The 20,769-nt window shown below is 35.3% G+C and overlaps 3 protein-coding genes across 3 annotated transcripts in view; 2 read left to right on the top strand and 1 right to left on the bottom strand.

The window, feature by feature from the left end:
• Nucleotides 1-3,644: 3,644 nt before the first annotated feature.
• Nucleotides 3,645-5,051, top strand: LOC110096430. Its single transcript, XM_020822381.2, has 5 exons — nucleotides 3,645-3,931; nucleotides 4,022-4,120; nucleotides 4,229-4,299; nucleotides 4,406-4,593; nucleotides 4,801-5,051. The coding sequence occupies exons 1-5, from the start codon at nucleotides 3,696-3,698 to the stop codon at nucleotides 4,933-4,935; spliced, it is 729 nt and encodes a 242-aa protein (XP_020678040.1). The 5' UTR covers nucleotides 3,645-3,695; the 3' UTR covers nucleotides 4,936-5,051.
• Nucleotides 5,052-16,130: 11,079 nt separating this feature from the next.
• On the top strand, nucleotides 16,131-17,435 carry LOC110096421. Its single transcript, XM_020822372.2, has 2 exons — nucleotides 16,131-16,769; nucleotides 16,937-17,435. The coding sequence occupies exons 1-2, from the start codon at nucleotides 16,300-16,302 to the stop codon at nucleotides 16,944-16,946; spliced, it is 480 nt and encodes a 159-aa protein (XP_020678031.2). The 5' UTR covers nucleotides 16,131-16,299; the 3' UTR covers nucleotides 16,947-17,435.
• Nucleotides 17,436-17,556: 121 nt separating this feature from the next.
• The window catches only part of LOC110096420 (LMBR1 domain-containing protein 2 homolog A), a 36,800-nt gene continuing 33,587 nt past the window's right edge, over nucleotides 17,557-20,769 (bottom strand). Inside the window, exons 12-14 of the mRNA XM_020822371.2 lie at nucleotides 19,261-19,474; nucleotides 18,820-18,926; nucleotides 17,557-18,279 (exon numbers count right to left, since the gene is read on the bottom strand). Coding sequence (XP_020678030.1) covers nucleotides 17,848-18,279; nucleotides 18,820-18,926; nucleotides 19,261-19,474 — 753 coding nt within the window. The 3' untranslated portion in view covers nucleotides 17,557-17,847. The remainder of the gene's footprint in view (nucleotides 18,280-18,819; nucleotides 18,927-19,260; nucleotides 19,475-20,769) is intronic.

Consider the following 20,769-nt stretch of genomic DNA (forward strand, 5'->3'; position numbering starts at 1 on the left):
AGGAGCCAAATGAACTTGTGAGATGTGGCATGACAACAACGGCCACTAGCTAGGGCGAACGGGATGTTGTCGGCCATCGGCTAGATAGGCTAGTGTAGACGGGACGGCGGAAGCGACACTGGCCAAGCATGCCAATGCGAACGGAACGATGGCAGTGGCACTGGCCAGCAACACTCGATGAGACATCATCACGTCAAACGAGGTTATGGGACGAAGGTAGGGGCACAGGCCAGTGCGGACTTTAATCATGCGTGATGTTCCCAGTCTGATTTCATGTTTCCAGGTCAAATCGAACTCGACTCGATTTTATAAATGATTAAAAATCTCGAACCTGAACTCAACTCGTATGACAAATGAGTTGACTCGAACATGAAATTTTTTGGGTCGGATCATATTTTGACAACCCTAGACTGCATTATAGCATGCATTACGTAAGCTGTCACAAAAAAAAAATTTATAATATTTGACCATCACACGATTTTGCCATGCCTTTAAAACCATCAAAAATTACTTTTAATTCATTCATTTTTCTATTAAGGATAGGTTACATTTGTGACAGCTACAACATTTTTTAAAGATAGTTGCAAAATTGTTGTGGAGATAATTTTTAAAGATGTAGAAATTAATTTTCTTGCATTAAAATTTATTTAAAGCAATAGAAAATTAATATCTAAACATAAATTATGATTGCTGTCTGAAAATCAAAACAGTAAGAAAATTGTCATAAACAAAACTTTAATCCCCATTCATATATCTTAAAACGTGCTTATGCAGTTTCTTTTATACATATATTGCTGATAAAAATAAAAACTTATCCTAAAATTAATTTTGTTAAATCAATCATAATTTTTTTTGGAGGGCAGATAAAGCGCTTTTTTTTAAAAAAAAAAGTTGTCGGATATTTAGTTCAAATAAGATAAACTCATATGCACAATATTTGTGCAAGATTTGAACACCAAATCTTTCAATTAATAGTCAAAGTTCTCAACTAACATATCATATCAAATTGAATTGACTTAAAAATTTTGTTAATCAGTACGTTATGTGCTGAAGCGCAACTCCATCACATTCACACGAGTGATGAGCCTTTTAGGGAAGAAATAAAAGATTTAAATACCTGAAGATATGGGAATCAGGAAATGGTTCATTGCATGTGATTTTCATCAATTAATTAATGTGCGACGACTGCCTTATAAAAATATTAGCATTTTGACAGATGACCATATCTACCTATACCTTAAAGAATTTTCCATCTCTCCCCTCCAAATTTCACTCTACACTAAAATATATAGTATTGTTGCGTGTTAGAAAATACGTGGCGGTAGAGTTTATAAATTCGCGTCCGAGCGTTGCACGAATATTCAGCACACAAACAGAAAACAGAAATCAACACCAAGATTTTTACGTGGAAAATCCGAAAGAGGGAAAAAATCACAGGGCCTCGCCCAGTTGTAAAGTTCTACTAGTGTTTGTTTAAAGTACAAAGGTTGATCTATCTTACAAATCAAGACGATCAGTTTACAATCAACTTCTCACAAAGTTACAAAGTTTTGCAAATTCCCGGCGCTTCCCGAAAATCCGGCAGAGTTCCGGCGTCTTTAGGCGGCGGGAAGAGCTTCGGCGGTGGTCGAGGAGGAGCTTCTTCCTTCTCTTCCTTCTTCTCTTCTTCTTCTCTCTCTTCCCTTGAGTCCCCTTTGTGAAGAATGAGGGCTATATTTATATATTTTCTGGAGTGGCATGGCTTGTAAATAGGTGTGAGATCATGGGCGAATAGGGAGTGATTTGAATGGATGGCCGATATTGAACCCTTCGATCGTGCACTGTTCGTTGGACATTTGGAGACCTTAATGATGTCGGAATTTGGCGATATTGGGCTCGTGGATTTGTCTTGTCGAGTCGCTCGATTCGAGTATAAGCTCGTTAAAATCGGAGACCATTTGGTAACTCAAATTGCGGTTTGAACCTTCCAACGGCGCTTCGGGTCCTTGATTCGGACCCATTTGGGATCGGATTGGGTCGAACTTGGTGTCGTTGGGTTCGTATTTCCGAGACGCTTAGTTTGACTATAAGCTCGCTGAAATCTGATTTCGAATGCTCTTGATTTGAATTTTTGAAGTTCCTGATTAGATTTTGCCTCCAGATTCGTGCTTGATCAAGATAATTTTTTTAGAATACATCAAGTATATATTGTTTTCATCAATTAGAAGTAACGAGTATGATTAATCACTCTTTTTTTATAGTCATATATATGATCAATTTAATAATACTAAAGCATCAACCTAAATCCATAAATAAGAGGCTGAAGGTTGTGTTGATTTTATATAATTTTACATAATTATCTATATTCAAATATATTTCACAAAAAATTCCCACTTTATAATTTTCTTTTCTCTATCAAATTTTTGGGTATATTTTTCTCTCAATATTCTTAGTACAATTCAATTTATACGTAATTCATAAATAATTCTGAAATATATATACATATATAAGTCTGATTTTTATCATGGGTTGATTTAGGTTTTGTTTGGAACAATTTTCTTATTTCTTCTTAAAATAATTTTTTAGTACTAAATTTTTTAACTGAATTTTTTTTACTATAAAGTTATTTTAGATATTGGTGTTAAAATTTGACACGACCTAAAACCTGACCTGAAAAGTTCTAGATTTTGATCAACCAGTTTACCATATAGGTTGGGTTCATGTTCGAGTTTTCGGCCCATTTGCAAAACCAGGTCTCGTTCAGGTTGACCCGTAAACCCAAAATCGACCTAGTTTGAACCGGAAAATGGATGTTTCATGGCTCGTGTCTGGTGCGTGAGCATGACCTCGCCTTGATGCTGTTCGCGTCCGCTATTCGGCCTGTTCGAGATGTCGAGTCGCATTGTTGCAACCATCGAGTCACGACATCGTGTCTAGTCGAGATGTCGGTCATCGAGTCGCAGTCAAAACCATTGTTGTTGCAGACGTTGTGCAATGTCTCACGTGACCCAACAACCAGCAGATCCTTCGTCCGTCTATCTATACTCGATCGCCAGGCGCCTACGTTTGGTCGACGTCCACCCCACCCCGTAGGCCGCTCTGGCACTGCCTCACCTCGCCGCCTTGCCGCCTCGCGTGTCATCGCACTCACCCGTTTTTTAATCAAATGGGTTCGCGAGTTGGGTTGGGTCAACCCAATAACTCGAGCACGTTGGATTCGTGTTGAAATACCTGACCCAGTTGCACAAACGGATCGAGTTCAGGTTGCCTCGTTTTAGCCCCGAGTCAAATTGGATTCGACTCAAATCTGACCCATCAACCCATTTTGACACCCTTAATTTTAAAAAGTAGTTAATAAAAAAGTTATCCCTTAATATAAAAGTTTAATTGCTCAAAAAAAAAAAAAAAAAAGAATTGTAAGTTTGTAATGGTCAAAATTGGGTGAAATTGTTGCGAGTGCTCGCTTGTCCAATTGGTTTGCAAAAGGACACGCCTTTCTCATGTTCAGTCTATATTCTTTGGTGCATAAAGTCTTTAACTTGCTTCCTTTAATTTTTGACCCGACTAATATTAGCCAACTATTCCACATTCAAATCATATAAGTTTTCTATTTACTTTTTAGTACAACGCGGTAGTATTTATGCGCAAGTAATTGTCTACGCAACTCCATATCCCAATTTTCAGCAGTCTTCATTTAACTAACAGGCTGTTCAATTATGTTTGCCAATTCCCTCCGCTCCTGCAACCCTTCCTCCGTCGGGCTCACGCTCCCGTCGCCGGAGCCACACGGCAGCTCTCCCGTCAGCCGCCGCGCTCTGTTTTTCCGTCCAATAACCTTCTCACCACCGTCAACTACTCTCGACCGAACGCCATTAATCCTCTCAGTTGAGATGCAGTCGTCAACAAATAATTCTACCACGGAATCACCAATAGCTGATCAAGAAGACGCCAGGTATGAAATATTTATTATATTTTTATAATTAATTAATATAGTATATATTGATTAATCAATTAATTATTATTATACCCTAATTTTATAAAGGAATAAATTTAGCTCCGGCGAAAAGACATTAGCTTCAAAGTCGGAGAATACCGGCTTGAATCTCGGCCGGTTGTTCGCTCTAGTCAATATCCCCACATGGTAATTAAGAATTGTGTAAAAGCGCTTTTATGAAAGTAATTATTTAGAAGCTGTGTTTTTTGCTTCATTAATTTATGTTAATTAATGGTGAGTTTATGCTTTAATCAGGGCTAAATTTGCTTTGGGATCTCTAGTTCTCTTGACCATACCAACGCTAAGAAAGTTTCACAGCCTGAAAGGTAATATTTCCGTTTTCTGACAAAGTATAATAATATATTGATCACGTGCATATTTGCGCTAAGAACACACGCATGAATCTGAAAAAAAAAATTATTATTGTGACAGATGTGACGAAGACGGTGGAAGAGGTGGCGGAGGTGGTGGAGAAGGCGGCGGAGGTGACAGAGAAGATGGCGGAGGAAATAGCTGAAGCGCTGCCTGAAGGAAGGGAGAAGGAGGCTGCACTCAAGTTGGAGAAAATTGCTTTGTTGGTTGACAAGGAAGCAGAGCTCACCGAGTCGATCATCGACAAGGTAATTAGTATTAATCTAATTTAATTAATAGTGTTTAATCAACGGGGCTTCTTAGACTTCATGTAATGCAACATTAATAAGCGTGCTGGATGACAGAAATGAATATAGAAAAATTCTTATAAGATGTAAGAAGATTAATTAACATAAAAATTATAAAAAATTAAGTTGGTCTTAATTTTTAATTAATTACTAATCATAACAAAGCAGGTTGATGAGGTGGTGGAAGTGCTTAATACAAATCTGAAGGTAGTCGAAGGCGAGACTACGAAGATCGATGAAGAAGATAAGATGACTCTGAAGAAGACTGTGGCAGATCAATCGAAGGAATCAGTGCAATCATGAAATGTTCTTAATTCGATCATTTACTCGATCTCTTTTGTTCATTCGGTGTTACAAAATTTGTATAATATTTATTGTAATTTTTTTTTTTAGAATGGGATTGTGAATCAGTTGATTTGGTGAAGTTAAAATATTATTGTTGGGATCATAAAAATTCTCATCGAGTTAAATTAAATTTTAACTTATATTAAATTAAATTTTAATACATTTCATAGAAATTTATGGTGATTGATTCCTTTCAATAAGCAAAATACGTTGATGTTACAATAAATTCGTGCAATTTAATCTATCAATTAATTTTTTTATTGATCTATCAACTTCTAAAACTCTATCATTATATATGTTTTTATCGTCCTATTGTCATCACTTAATCGCTATCATTACCATCTATTATTTCTCAAGCAATCTGTGATAATCCATAGGAGATCAAGCTAGTATTTGAGCAGTGTGATCTCATTATCTCCAATTTAAGTCAAGAACATATTTTTATAATTTTACTTGCATATTAGATCATTTCAACTAAATATGACCTAATAGTTTTAATTTTCTTTCCGTTTTTTGAATTTTCCACCCAAAAACTTCTAATGCTTACTATGAAACTCCACTTTTTAAGAGTGCATATATAACATATTCACATAAATCTAAGATGTTAAACTTTTTTTCTACTATTGCTAGCTAATATTCCATACACAAGAAGTTCGAAGCATATTTCACTCTTCTATAATCTGGAAAGGGGCTAGCACCAACTTTATTCAATGAAAAGAAAATTACAATGACCCGAGCAAAGCCAGAATACACTACAACAATAGGGAACAAACTCCAAAAAAACAAGTCGTGTTGACAAAACCACGAAGCATAAATAGACCCAGGAAAAACAAATGGGGCTACAATCCCTACAAACTCAGTCATGGCAATCATACACCCACTGAGTAGCGAAGGACTGACAATCCACTGGAGATAGTAAGCCACAAAGCATCCAATCGATGATCTGAAAAGAAATAAGCAACACCCAACAAGACACTGAAAAATCACTTGATAAGAGCCAACCACCAAGGTTGCCAGTCTCCAAAACCAAAAGCCAAACAAGAATAAATCGGCTCCAACAAAAGAAAACCCCATACCAAGCATAGCACAAAGCGCAGCACTAGAAAGCACGCCAACAACCTCAGAACCACCTACCACATAAAACCTAACTTATAACAGAGCTATTTTTTCTTAGATCTCCTTTTACATCTTTTTCTAGCACCACTTGAAACTGCATGATCAACTATGCTGCCCGCCATGAAATTATACCTTAATAGGATTGAAAAATTAGGGCAAATCTATTATTCTAATCTAAAATTTTTTTCACCAAATCATACCCATTTCAAAATAAACTCAAGAGTTTCTTTCTGACATCACCATGAGCTTCTCTCTCTCTCTCTCTCTCTCTCTCTCTCTCTCTCTCTGCATGTGAGAGATTTTCTTAAACATGTTTCCTTCTCTCAGCAAGGGCGAATTATTGCGTCGGGTAATCGGATATCCGGACATCCAATCCGGTGACGACACGTCACCCAAATACATTGGGTCCCGGTGCATTTTGGTGACATGGCAACACCGGACGCAATAATTTGCCCTCAGCAAGCTCTTTTCATATATGTGATTTTCCTCTAACGAGAACCAATCAATTTCAAGGTCAAAATATTAGCCAAAATATATATTATATTATAATATATATTCTTTAATTTCTTTTCATTAATTTTAATGGTTATGTTATTAGTCTTCTAATCTTGCCAACCATTACAAAGCATTTAAAGCCTTTTAGTAATTAACTGTTGGAGACTTTTTTTGGAGAAATAAGAAAAACAAAACAGAGAAGAAAACTATCGTGGAAAGGGCAAATTATTGAGTCCGGTGTCCGGATTCGTCCCGACATCAATCCGGTGTCATCACGTCATCAAAATATATCGGGATCCAGTTTATTTGGGTGACATGACGTCATCGGATTGGATATCCGAACATCCGGTGACCGGACGCAATAATTCGCCCGTGAAAAGGAGGAAGCAAAAGTACATCTTCGCGTGCAAAACTGAATAGTTTTAGACAAAACTAAAACAAATAAAGCAAATCCTAACAGTGAAATGATATCTTTTTTCACTAATACAACCGTCTCAGTTTTTAAAACAATTAACTAATAAATTTAATTTTGCATTAATAACAAAGAGCATACATAAGAAAATTCTTACACGAAAACCTTTTTAAGAAAAAAGGTTTGTTTAAACAATTATCCAATGACTTGTTCTTCCTTATTATTCTTTTGGACAAGCTGTATCCGCCTTTTTTATCGATCGATTATTAATAAGGGATTTACTAATTATATTATTATATATAATAGATCTTTTTTTTAAATAAAATTCAAATATAATTGATATATCATCAAAAAATTATCTTGATGGAGCACGAATCTGGAGGCAAAATCAAGTTGGAGATTTCAAAAATTAAATCTGGGATCATATAAACTCTGATTTCAGCTAACTTATAGTCGAATTGAACGTCTCGAAAATACAAACCCAATGACACCAAATTCTGCCCAATCCGAGCCCAAATGAGTTCAAATCAAAGATCAAAGCACATTTGGAAGGTTCAAACCATAATTTGGATTGCCAAACGGTTTCCAAACGTGGCATGCTTATAGTCGAATCGAGAGGCTCGACGAGACAAATCCAACGAGCTTAAGATCGCCAAATTCTGAAATCTTTAATACATTCAAATGTACAAAAAATGGTACATGATCAAGTGAATCAACATAGTGAGTCCATTCAATCCACTCTCAATTTACCATTGATCTCCCTCATATTTATTGTTCATGCCACTCTCAGAAAACTATAAATAAACCCCTCATTTTTCATAGAAGGGTACCCAAGCAAGAAAGGAAGATCGTGGAAAGGGCAAATTATTGAGTCCGGTGTCCGGATTCGTCCCGACATCAATCCGGTGTCATCACGTCATCAAAATATATCGGGATCCAGTTTATTTGGGTGACATGACGTCATCGGATTGGATATCCGAACATCCGGTGACCGGACGCAATAATTCGCCCGTGAAAAGGAGGAAGCAAAAGTACATCTTCGCGTGCAAAACTGAATAGTTTTAGACAAAACTAAAATAAATAAAGCAAATCCTAACAGTGAAATGATATCTTTTTTCACTAATACAACCGTCTCAGTTTTTAAAACAATTAACTAATAAATTTAATTTTGCATTAATAACAAAGAGCATACATAAGAAAATTCTTACACGAAAACCTTTTTAAGAAAAAAGGTTTGTTTAAACAATTATCCAATGACTTGTTCTTCCTTATTATTCTTATGGACAAGCTGTAACCGCCTTTTTTATCGATCGATTATTAATAAGGGATTTACTAATTATATTATTATATATAATAGATCTTTTTTTAAAATAAAATTCAAATATAATTGATATATCATCAAAAATTATCTTGATGGAGCGCGAATCTGGAGGCAAAATCAAGTTGGAGATTTCAAAAATTAAATCTGGGATCATATAAACTCTGATTTCAGCTAACTTATAGTCGAATTGAACGTATCGAAAATACAAACCCAATGACACCAAATTCTGCCCAATCCGAGCCCAAATGAGTTCAAATCAAAGATCAAAGCACATTTGGAAGGTTCAAACCATAATTTGGATTGCCAAACGGTTTCCAAATGTGGCATGCTTATAGTCGAATCGAGTGGCTCGACGAGACGAATCCAACAAGCTTAAGATTGCCAAATTCTGAAATCGTTAATACATTCAAATGTACAAAAAATGGTCCATGATCAAGTGAATCAACATAGTGAGTCCATTCAATCCACTCTCAATTTACCATTGATCTCCCTCATATTTATTGTTCATGCCACTCTCAGAAAACTATAAATAAACCCCTCATTTTTCATAGAAGGGTACCCAAGCAAGAAAGGAAGAGAGTTTTTTTTTCCAACAGACTTCTCTTCAACCAACCCAAGACTTCCACCTAGCCACCGACTATCGCCGGATTTCCGACCTGCCACCGATTGACTCCTAATTTCCACCCGGCAACCGACTGACACCAGACTTCTTCCCGGTCATCAACTGAAGTCGGACTTCCACTCGATAACCAACTGTCGTCGGATTTCCTATCTCTGTTTGTAACTGTATTTCATCAATTAACCCCACGGTTAATTATTACAATCTGATCGTCCTCAATTTCATGGACGAGTCAGTAAGTTGCAATCTAATCAAATACTAGTGGAATCATTTCAACTTGGCATGACCCCGTAGTTTTTTTCCTTTTCCAAGGTTTTCCATGTAAAAATTATAATGTTCTTTTTTTTTAAATAGAAATTTTGTACTAAAAAATTGATTTAGATAGCAATAAGAAAGTTGTTTCAAAACGAAACAAACGAAACATAAGACTCAAGTAGATTGCTTTGAGTCAACACTCAAGGAACTGATTTATCTGAGTCAAGTTCGTGTCCGAATACTTCTCTGGCCTTAATTCGAGTAAAAACCTAAATATATAACTAGTATCACGTATTAACACTAATCCAACCCGAGTCAGTTAAGCTCTCATGCTTTATAAACTCAGGTAGACCTGAAGTTCTCACCTGTTCAACAACTGGACCGGACTCAGATTGTTTAATTGATCCACTCGGATAAAATTGGTTATATTCCGGTCCGACTCATCAAATATGACCCGCGTTATAATTTACAAATTAACGCGCTAATTATTCATATGCTTAACCCGTACGCCGTACGAAAAATCAAAAAATGCTTAGAACATTCAACGTGTGTTGCATGGAACTTTCCATGCAGAAATTGAGCACGTGGTGCTTAATTTCAATGCCTTCCTGGATAGGCTTCAACGTCGATCCTCGCCTTCTCAACTCATCTATATATTGTGTATTAATCATTACAAGTTACTAAGGAATTAGCTCAAACTAATTAATTAATTAACCTTTGGATTATCTAAATTAAGCTGTTTTTTATGGCCTGTAATTCTCTCTTCTACTTCAACTCATCCTCAAGCATCAAACACCTTGGATCAAATCACAGCACTCGGATCATTCGAAAGCTCTTTCTTCCTTCCACGCCTATCAAATTCTCATCACCGTCAACTCACCGTCGCCGCCGGTGGCGACGACTGATTATCTCAGAGATGGAGTCGTCTAAGACCGACTCTACGCCACAATTTCATGATGAAGACACCAAGTATGCAATTTGTATTCCTTCGCATGTTTGATTAATTAGTTCTTAATCCCGCCTTATCTAATAATATCATTTTAACGATAATCATGACAAAATTAATAAGTGCTTTATTAATTATCAAAGTTAATTTCTGATCCAATCATGTTTCTGTTACACATAAATATTTGATCAGGTCAATAAACTCCGGCGATCAGAACTCATTAGCTCCAACGAGTATTGCTTCTGGTTCTGGCCAAAATCTGCAGTTGATTTGTTTAGCCAACATGCCCAAATGGTAATTAATATTAATATTAATTATACTATTAATAGTTTTCTTTCTCTTTGTCTATAGATTCTTTCCTTTATTAATTCTTGTTAACAGCAGTAGTACGTATTTATTTAACATTTTCTCCAGGGCAAAGTTGGTGTTGGGATCCATAGTTTTCCTCGCCATACCATTCTGCAGGAAGGCCCTCAGGGTTAAAGGTACCTGCTTTAATTATTATATATATATAGCTCGTACGCTTAATTATTATCTTGTTGATATGAAAATTAATTAATTAATATAGATGGTTGTTCGTTATAAATATAGATGTGACGAAGACGATGGAAGAGGTGGCGGAGGTGGTGGAGATGGTGGCGGAGGTGACGGAGAAGGCGGCCGAGGGAATAGCAGAAGCTCTTCCTGATGGATCAAGTCTAAAAGAGGCGGCTATCAGACTGGAGAAAATAGCTTTCTTTGTTGACAAGCAAGCCGAGATTACTGAGTCGTTCATTACTAAGGTAATCTAATTATCTCACTATCTTAATTAATTAACTTCACATCCTTTAAGAAACATCATTAATATTCTTACGAATATTAATTAGACTTTACAATTTCATATTTTTTTTGAAAAATAAAGATTTAATTTTCAACTTTATATGGAGAGAGATAGTTTTGAAAAGATTTATAAAAACTTGAAGTAATTAATTGTGCATTTTTTATAAGGTTGATGATGCTGTGGGGGTGTTGGACGCAACATTGAAGCCTCTGATTGATGGAGGGCTAAAAATGAAAGCAGACGAAGAAGTTGTAATGTCTCCAACGAAAATAGTTTTGACTGCAACGCCAAAGTTAAAGGAAGATCTCTAGCTAGTGAAGAGCTGGACATTAGTAGAGATCGAAGAAGAAGGAATTTTAGGTTGATTAGAATAATTAGTTAGTGTAATTAATTTCTTTTTCATTAAAGATGTATTGTTTTCATTGTTTAATTTGTTGTTTATTGATTTATTTTATGGGCATCTCAAAATGTATATGGATACTTATGCAGTGATCATTTGTGATTAAAGGTTTCTAATGATGGTTTCATTGCAAGGAAAAGTGGTGTGACAATTTGTGAAGGAAAAGCAAGCATGTTTCATCAAACTTCTTCTCCTTTTTTTTTCATTCTTCTTTTCCTCTCTCTCTCTCTCTCTCTCTCTCTCTCTCTCTCTCCCTCAAAGTCATTTAAGCCAATTAAGAGAAACTGACACACATGTCACATAAGCAAGACCCGAAACCAAGAGTTCTTTTGGTTGTTAGCCAAAACTTCGAACCAACAAATCTGGGTGAGCTGCGTTCTCTATCTCTCTCCCTTACGTATATAAAGTTACAATAACATGCAATTTTCTTTTAGTATGTTAATAAAAACCCATTGAGATTAGGTTGATCTATCGAATTAATATATTGTGATTTTAAAATAATTAAAATCATTCAAACCGCTTGCTCTAATGATGGAAGAAGTTGATTGTTAACTTCTATTTAATGAGTGTAGTATCAACATTTAAATGATATGAAAAAGTTTATGTTTAGTACATGCTAGAAATTTAGTAATAATAGAGTGTTTAATATCTTAATTTATACAAACATTCATCAGTATGCAAACAGATAGAAATTGCAATAGATATTTGAATTTCTTAGGTGAAAAATTGAAAAAGGAAAATTTATGGGACTTGATCTGATTGAAATAATCCTCTACATAGTTATACACATTTAAGAACAATTATCTAATTATGTGTTTGAATGGGTCTCCATAGTCAGATAAAAAAAATGGTGGGGATAGTTATTGTTAGTGGTTGTTGATAGTTATTGAGTTCTCTTGGCTCTAAAATTAACCTCCATTCATGTGGAAAATCAAATCGTATTTATAGCTGTTTTAAAGATATATTTTAATAAATTTGGACAAAATCTAAAATACTACTCCAAAAGATATATTGATCCAACAACAAAAATAATAACAACAACATTATCATCAATCATTTATCCCACTATGTGGGATAGGCTACCTGATCCTTTTCTCCATTATGTCCTATTACGTGTCATATTCTCATTTAACTATAATAAAAAAGTTCATTTCTAATACTTTTGAACAATATATATGTTTTTAGATTTACCTCTATATTTCTTAACATATGCTAGATATAATACATCTACTCTCCTAATCAGATCATCGGAAGGCCTATGTTTTATGTGACTAAACTAATTAAAACAAATCTATCTAATCTTATCTATCACTAGAGCAACTCTAGCCCTTTCGCATTTATATTCGTTTCACGTTATGTCTCCAAATATAAAATAGCTCACCAACCTAAATATTCTCACTCTGCAACTCTTAATTTTAAACAACTAGACTAATTCTTTTAATCACAAATCATTTATTTAATATATGAATTCCTTAATGCTCTCAAAATTGAATGATCTTAAGCTCATTAGATACATCTCATTGATCCCTTGATTTGTTTATAGCATATAAAAATCATAGTATAGATAATATTGAATCTAATTTCATACATTTTTATTTGTTCATAGCATATAAAAATCATAGTATATATAATATTGAATCTAATTTAATACTTTTTTATTAATATAAACTAATACATCAAAATTCGTGCCTATCAAATATAATGTCCTTGGAGAGTATGATCAATCCCAAACTTAAAAAGGAGAAATGTCTAATAAATCCAAACGATCCCTTCCTTTAGTAAAGCTTTTAGAAGATCCATGCAATTGTTACCTTTTATACAAACACACAGATTAAAAATAATATACCATGTATCAATTGGTCGGCCATTTCTGTAATTGAGAAAAACTTTGGCCTCTTGATCGAGAGGAGGTAACATAACAGCATTAATCCTTGATACAACCACTTTAACTAATTCACAAGCGTTAGACATTCCAAAACATGCCGAGTATTAAACAAATAATAAAAAAAATTTCATAAACGGCATATTGGAATGCTTCAAATTTGAAAAAGTAATCTAAATGTTGCGTCAAACATTCGCGGCGGTAGAGAGATATGAAGTTTTGAGTTCTAGTTTTGCATGAAGATTCAATGCACAAATAGATAAAACATAGGGTTGAAATATTCATAAGAGAAACCAGAGTTTTTATATCGAATCCCCTAAAATTGTGGAAAAATCATGGGGTCTTGCCTAATTGATAGATGTGTCAAAATGAATATTCGGGACGGATTCAAGTTGAGCCTGGCATTGACTAGGCCGGTCCAAATGGTTTGATCCAAACTCGACAACCAGAGTGTACATTGGCCTTATAAGTAATAGTGGGTATGGATGTTGGTGGACAAAAAGAAATAGCATTGAGTGCATCAATATTGTTAACAACAATGGGCAATGAAGTCGGTCGGCATCAAAATGAGTGTGGACTTACTTGTATCAATCTTATATTTGATGGTATATATGTATCAATGATGGTTGCGACTGGAGGCAACAAAGTCAGCGAACATCGACCTTTGTGTAGATAGCAAGAATTAAAATTATATGCGACGATAAATGATAAAGTCGGTGGAAAATGGTAGTCTAGCAAAAGTAATCAAGCTATGAGGGTTGAGTGATGGTAAGATAGTGATTGGACGGCGACAACCCTAAAGCAATGCTAAGTAGATTGTGGTGGTCACACAGTGGTGGTGCAACAAAGGTGATTGAAAATCTCTGAGCTCTATAATCTATGATCTAGCCCCTTTTCATTTAGAAAAAGAGGATCTTTAATAGTTTTTTATAGTGATACTTTGATCTTTTTTATCAAAGTCTGAAATCATTTCATTAGAGAGCCTATATTGATTCTCTTGATCCTATAGCATGGTGATTGGACGGCGACAACCCTAAAGCAATGCTAAGTAGATTGTGGTGGTCACACAGTGGTGGTGCAACAAAGGTGATTGAAAATCTCTGAGCTCTCTAATCTATGGTCTAGCTCCTTTTCATTTAGAAAATTAGGTCTTTTATAGTTTTTTTTAGTGATATTTTGATCGTTTTTATCAAAGTCTGAAATCATTTCATTAGAGAGCCTATATTGATTCTCTTGATCCTATAGCATTCTTTTAATATTTAAGTGTTATAATGATGTCAAATTTAAACATGTTTGAACTTTTTGAATTTTTCTCATTGAAATGATTTGAATATTGCAACATTCGAAAATTTTGATCATTTAGTTAATATCATGAGATTTCATACTAGACTTCAAGTTTTTTTTTTTTTTTTTTGGCTTAGTTGAAGTTAGAATCAAAATTCAAGCTTTGGCTTTTTTATGAAGAGTCAAAATTGTAAATTCTAATAATAAGAAGCACTAACGCATGAGCCGGTATTTCTTTTACAATTTATTTTTGATATTATTAAATTTATTATAATATGATGATAATATATGACTTGATTGATTAGTAAATATTATATATTTTCAAAAAAAAATATTTGTTTTTAAATTTTATCATAACTAAATTTAAATTAGAATATCTTAATTCAAAATTCATCCACCGTTATTGCTTTATTGGGATCTGATGCTCCCTCGCATCTCAAGCCATTAAATTATGAAGTGAGATTATGCAAAAATTATATGCGGACGTCGTGTCCTTATAAGTTAGAATTAAATCCAGATCCACTCAACCAACCAAACTATTCATGCTTTTATCGAAGACCGCAGGAACACCCGACCGGCCGACATTAGGTCTCCTGCCGACGATACTGAACCACCAAACCACCGGTGAGCCGGTTCACGCACTCTTGAACCGCGATCCGGGGCGCGCAACGCGCTTGCTGACGTGGATGCCCCGCACGTGCGTGAGTCCCATCGTCTTGACCGCTTTTTTTTTTTTTTGTCTTTGAAATAATTAAATTCGGTTGAAGATAAATTAATATGGTCATTATTATTTTTTGAAGTGAAAAATGAAAAATTCGGTTGGAGATGCCCTTAGAGCCCATATCTACTACATTATGTAATAAAAAAATAGCTTAAATGTTGAGAAATTCGTGTAAGAGGAAATATGAACTTAAAAAGTATGATTTTATAATAAATAAGAATACATTTGATATATATATATATATATATATATATTATTGTTATTTTCATTGATGCCACTTACTCTAGCTCTTTTAAATATAACTTATACCCACTAATATGGTAACTTTAAAAACATTGCCAAAATCAAATTTCATAATAAATAATGCTACCTTTTCCAATATATTGCTCAAAAAATTAGATGGAAGATAATTAAAATTAATAGAGTGGCATACATGTAATTGAACTAAGGAGACATTTTCTGCTTTTTTTGCATAATATAATTAGAGCAGTCATAGAACAATAAAATTAGAGAAATATTTTGTTGTATAAAATGATAATATAATTAAAATTTATAAGAGTGGAGAAGTCGTGCCCACATAGGTGTAAAATAATCGAAAGAGTAAATAAAAATGATTTAAAAAAAAAAACAGAATTAAAATTCATAGTAACACAGTTATTTAATTCATGTAAAATCATTTTATTTATTTTCCAATGCGAAGGGACAGTGAGTCAATACTGCCCGGTGTGAAGACTGTCCTTTTAAGCCGTTTCGGGTTTAGAGGGGTCGGGCGGGACCGGCTTAGCTATCTAGAAAAAGTGAACCGTTCCCACGTGGATCGTGAAGGCCAAGCCACTGAACCGTTCCATCAAGCCGAAAGACCTTTTAAGGATGCCAGCGCGGTTAAGTAACTGCTGCACAAGAAGAATCCCAGAAGCTTTTCTCTTCTCCTCCATCCTCTCTCTCTCTCTCCCTCTCCCTCTCTCTCTATATATGTCTCATCAAAAGAGGAAGCACTAGTGATAAACGATAGCCATTAAACAAAGCAAGAGAGAAACAGAGAGAGGGAGAGATGGAAGGGAAGTGTAAGAAGCACACGAGCCACAAGCAGTCAAAAGGGGTTTGTCCCTATTGCCTCAAGGAAAGGCTCGAACAGCTCACAGCTTCCTCTGCTTCTTCTACGACTAATCTTTCTTCTTCCATGGCTTCTTCAGCAGCTTACTCTTCTTATAATGATTCTAATGACGCGTCTTCTTTAAACGAGTCTCCGAGACGCAAACATCGCAGTAAGAGGACTCTGTTGCACTTGCTTAAGGGAGGAGGAAAGGAGGAGCCTTTGAGGAGGAGTAGTTCGCTGGCGTTTCCGATTGGAGAAGGAAAGGAGGAAAGGAAGGAGAAGAAGAAGAAGATTAAGAAGAGAAGCAAGAGATCGAGTAGTATGTTTTGGACCAAGTTTATGTTGGCCGGAGAGGGAAGAAGGAAGGAGAAGGAATTAGTAGGGCTCTATCATTCAAAGACCGTGAAGGAGAAGTCTTCTTCTATGTGGGCTTTCTTCACTTAGAAGAAGAAAATTATAGATCTGTGTATATATGTATTATGTTGAGCATTTGTTTTTCGTTATTGAAATTTCGTTTATAGAAATTTCTTGAAAAAATGACTTGCCTTTTTCTTTATATTTGATTCATGTTTCCTTTTCTTATGTGCTGAAGAATTTCTTGAGGAACATTGTTTGGCTTCTTCATCTCAAGTAGCCATGCCAACTGCCTCTGCTCTTTCGTTAGCGTAATGGATATGCAATTGATTATGGTATTATTGAAAGCTAAGCGGTTGAAATGAGAATATCTATCGTTGGCTACAGGCAGGCATTATTAAAAAAGGAAGAAAGCTGTCTACGGCACCTCCGTTGAAATTCAGAAATCAAATGGGGTCCAGCAAAATCTAGTAATTATGTTCACAACACGTCACGATGGATATGGAAGATGAGAGGTTACAACCAACTAATCATTTTCACACCAAGAAATTATACAGCCTAAGCATCAACAGGACCAGATGGAGATGATTCCTCCAAATTTTCAGATGCCAAAAGCTTACCAAATGAGTATTTCCGTCAAACAAGAGGAGAGATTATTCTGTGTGGACATCGGACGGGAGAACCGTCCGGTCCGCGCTTGGTACCAAGCATCGGTACCGAGTGTCAGTACCGCACTCGGTACACTTTTGAGATGACGTGACACATTTTTATTGGTCTATGAATGACGTCCGGACTTTACACAGAATAAAAATTCCAAACAAGATAGACCACAGACAGCAAGCAGCAAAACAGTAAAAATTTAAGAAGCAATAAGATGCTGTTATAATCAATCAGAACAATATTGTTTTTTTGGTCCCGTTGATCAGTTCTTGATATTTTGGCACAAATACATGAGACAATTTTACTGATTTCTTGACACCTACCATTAATTGCTGTAAATTTGTGTTGTATAAAGTAACCATTTCACTATAGTTGGAATCCACTTTACTGGTCTTTACAAATTTAATATGGTTGGAGTAACTTATGAAGAAGCCTGAACTATTTCCTGTTGAGGTGACACATCTTGGTTGGCTCCGGCCATAAAATGTCCTAACTATCACCATCTTCAGAGTCAAAATTGCCCATCTGATCTTTGTGTGGGCGCTGTTTGAGTCTCTGAAATATTTCGTCCAGGGATTCCGATGACGAAACACGGGCAGGAAGTGATATTTCCTGAATCTCTCGCAGGGGAAGCAGCTTTCTTGCACCGATATTGTTCTTAAGTTTTTGAAATCCAGATTTCATGGATGCCCACTTTGAGGAAAGACTTGAGCCTGATTCGGTAGTATTTACATCTGATTGATTGTGGGAGACGGCATTCTTTTTTGATGTCTCTGTGATGGATGACTTTCGGTCTTGCCTTGTTGCATATTTTTCGGCTAAGGCCTCTTTGCTGGTGCCATGTATTTGGTTGTCTTTTCTCTGAGATTTTAGGGTCTTTTGGGTTTCTTCCTTGGAAGGACCTTCTGTAGTATCCTTATCCTGCAAAGTAATAAATAACAGATCATCATCTTATAACTAATGCAAGCAGATCTGACAAACGAATATTTGAGCTAACCATTTTGCTAAGAAAATCTATTGCATATGATAAAAGCCAATCAAATAGGGTAATCATCTAGACGTTAACCATTTGATTCCTATAAAATGATATTATACACAAAACAATGAGCTGCCTGCTTTTCTAAATACAGTTTCAATGCAGACTATTAAATGAGATGCAACAGAGGCTTCGTTTGGGATGGCTTTCTTGTTGCTTCTTAAAGCAGCTTTTTAGTAGAAAAATATTAATTATTGAACTAGAAAGATACTTTAAAAAGCAGCAAAAAAAGCCGTCCCAAATGAAGCCTGAGTTATCTCATATCAATAAATTCAGAAGAAAAAACTAGCCTGCAAGTTAAGAGCATGAAATAACTCATGTGACACAAGACAAATATCAAGCAGTGGCCTCATGAACATAACGTATTTAACTAGAGTTGTAGCACTTTCAGAATTTCAAGCACAAAAAATGAAAGTAAGTCATACCAGTGAGACATTGCCAGATTCAAGATCCACATTAACGTTGCCAAAATTTCTTGCTAATGGTATGACTTGCTCACCAACGTTATGCCCTTTTTCAAGCCAAGAACGCTCTGTATGGAGTGAAGTGGCCACAGAAATCAGTTAGTGATTTGCTTTATAATGTAAGTCAATAATGTTATGTGCAGATTTCCCAAGCAGCACTGTGCATTGTTATGATGAATACCATTGTAATGTGAATGGCAAGAGTAGGCAATCTTAGTGTTAAACTAATTTAATGGACAGGCACTCTCACAAAAGCTGAAAGTAATGTTCACAGGTGAGCAGATTCATGAAGAAAATGATTTAATGGAAAATTATAGATCTCTCTCGAAGGTTGGAAGGGTGTGCAAGGGAGGGCAACTAACATATAACAAAGCAGGACCAAAGTACACTTGTCAAGCTTGCCTTTTTGCAGGATAATTATTCCTGATTGATCAAAGCCATTCATATCCTCCTCTTCATTCCGTAACCTGAACCTTTTCCAGCTTCCAAAATAATCAATCACTCGACCAAAAAAGTTAACTGCAACCAGCACCGTGTAAATAACCATAATAAGAGGGTATATTCTATTAAAGCCTTGACCAAAGAAAGGAACAGCATCGTCAATGTTTCCCATCCTCTGAAAAAGAAAATTAGAAGAAAATCAGCATACCAATAGAACGAAATAAACAAACTTTTTTTTTTTTGGCATAAAAGGATATATCATTAATTAAATTGAAAATACAAGATAGGACACTGCATCATTACTAAAGTACCTAGAAACTCATAAAAAGACAAAATGGAAGTAGACACACAAGACTTCAGAGTAAATAAAAAGTTCAAATGGATCATAATTGGAAAATTTCTTACTAGAGGATCTCTTATACTTCTAACTTTAAATGTAATTTATAGGAAAAAAATTAATCTGCCTCCATTCCACGTCATTTATAGGAAGGAGGTAAAAGAAATCTCCATCGCCATATTTGAGAAATTTCCTACAAAGAATAAAATCTAAATGAGCCTACATACCACAGACATGAAATGACTTGAGAAATGATTCAAATTAGTCTTTTTATTAAGGGAAATAGTTGGAGTAGCTATCATAGTCTGTTGAGTGGAAGATTCTTCAATAGTATGAGAAAAATATAGAGGGTCCAAAAAAGTTGAATCAATGGGAGCCATTGCATTAAGAGCCACCTGAGTCAAGAAACATTTTCCTGAGGGGAAGAAGAAGACTCTTTATTAGAAGAATAGCTATTAGGATCAACCTCCACTAGAGCATCTCAAAGTATCATAACATCTAAAACTGAAGCTACTTTTCTACAAGAAGATATATTGTGGCCAAATAGGTGATAATGATTACAATAGAAAGAAACCCTCTCAAAGACATCCTTGTGTAATCAGATTCATTAGTTCCAATCCATTTTTTCCCTTGAAAGGCCTTAAGATACATCAACCTCCACCAACACTTAAACCACATAGGAATTGAACTTGGATGTCATCAAAACATCCGCATGCAATGGATTATTAAAATCAGAGCCTAGACAAAATATGATAGATTTGTTAAAAAAATGTACTCTAGGATACGAAAATTGCTATCCAGATCAGAACAATAGAGGATTCTTGGGGAAGCTCACAATGAGAATGGATCTGCCCACAATGCAATGCAATTTTATACAATCAAGAATTCGATAAGAACATACCTCAAGTAATAGAAAAAATCACTCAAATCACAATTATATAAAAAGCTTCTCATAATCGAAAAAGTGGGGTGGCCATACATGCACTTTCCAAACAAGAAAAATTTTAGAGGTTCAGCAAACCGGTTGATAGCATTCTCAGGACTAATAAGAGCAAGTTTATCTTGGAAAGAAGATGAGAAAAGTGATTTGATGCTATAATGTGAAAAATGAAAATCATATAAACATGATGAGG

The sequence above is a fragment of the Dendrobium catenatum genome, unplaced genomic scaffold (assembly GCF_001605985.2).
Source record: "Dendrobium catenatum unplaced genomic scaffold, ASM160598v2 fragScaff_scaffold_817, whole genome shotgun sequence".
Lineage (NCBI taxonomy): Eukaryota > Viridiplantae > Streptophyta > Magnoliopsida > Asparagales > Orchidaceae > Dendrobium > Dendrobium catenatum.

What these genes read in the sequence shown, in the direction of transcription:
- LOC110096430 (XM_020822381.2), top strand. Translation starts at nt 3,696, where the DNA reads ATGTTTGCCAATTCCCTCCGCTCCTGCAACCCTTCCTCCGTCGGGCTC. An exon ending in AAAGTTTCACAGCCTGAAAG is followed by an intron (nt 4,300 to 4,405) that starts GTAATATTTCCG and finishes TTATTGTGACAG; the next exon opens with ATGTGACGAAGACGGTGGAA. An exon ending in CCGAGTCGATCATCGACAAG is followed by an intron (nt 4,594 to 4,800) that starts GTAATTAGTATT and finishes ATAACAAAGCAG; the next exon opens with GTTGATGAGGTGGTGGAAGT.
- LOC110096421 (XM_020822372.2), top strand. Translation starts at nt 16,300, where the DNA reads ATGGAAGGGAAGTGTAAGAAGCACACGAGCCACAAGCAGTCAAAAGGG.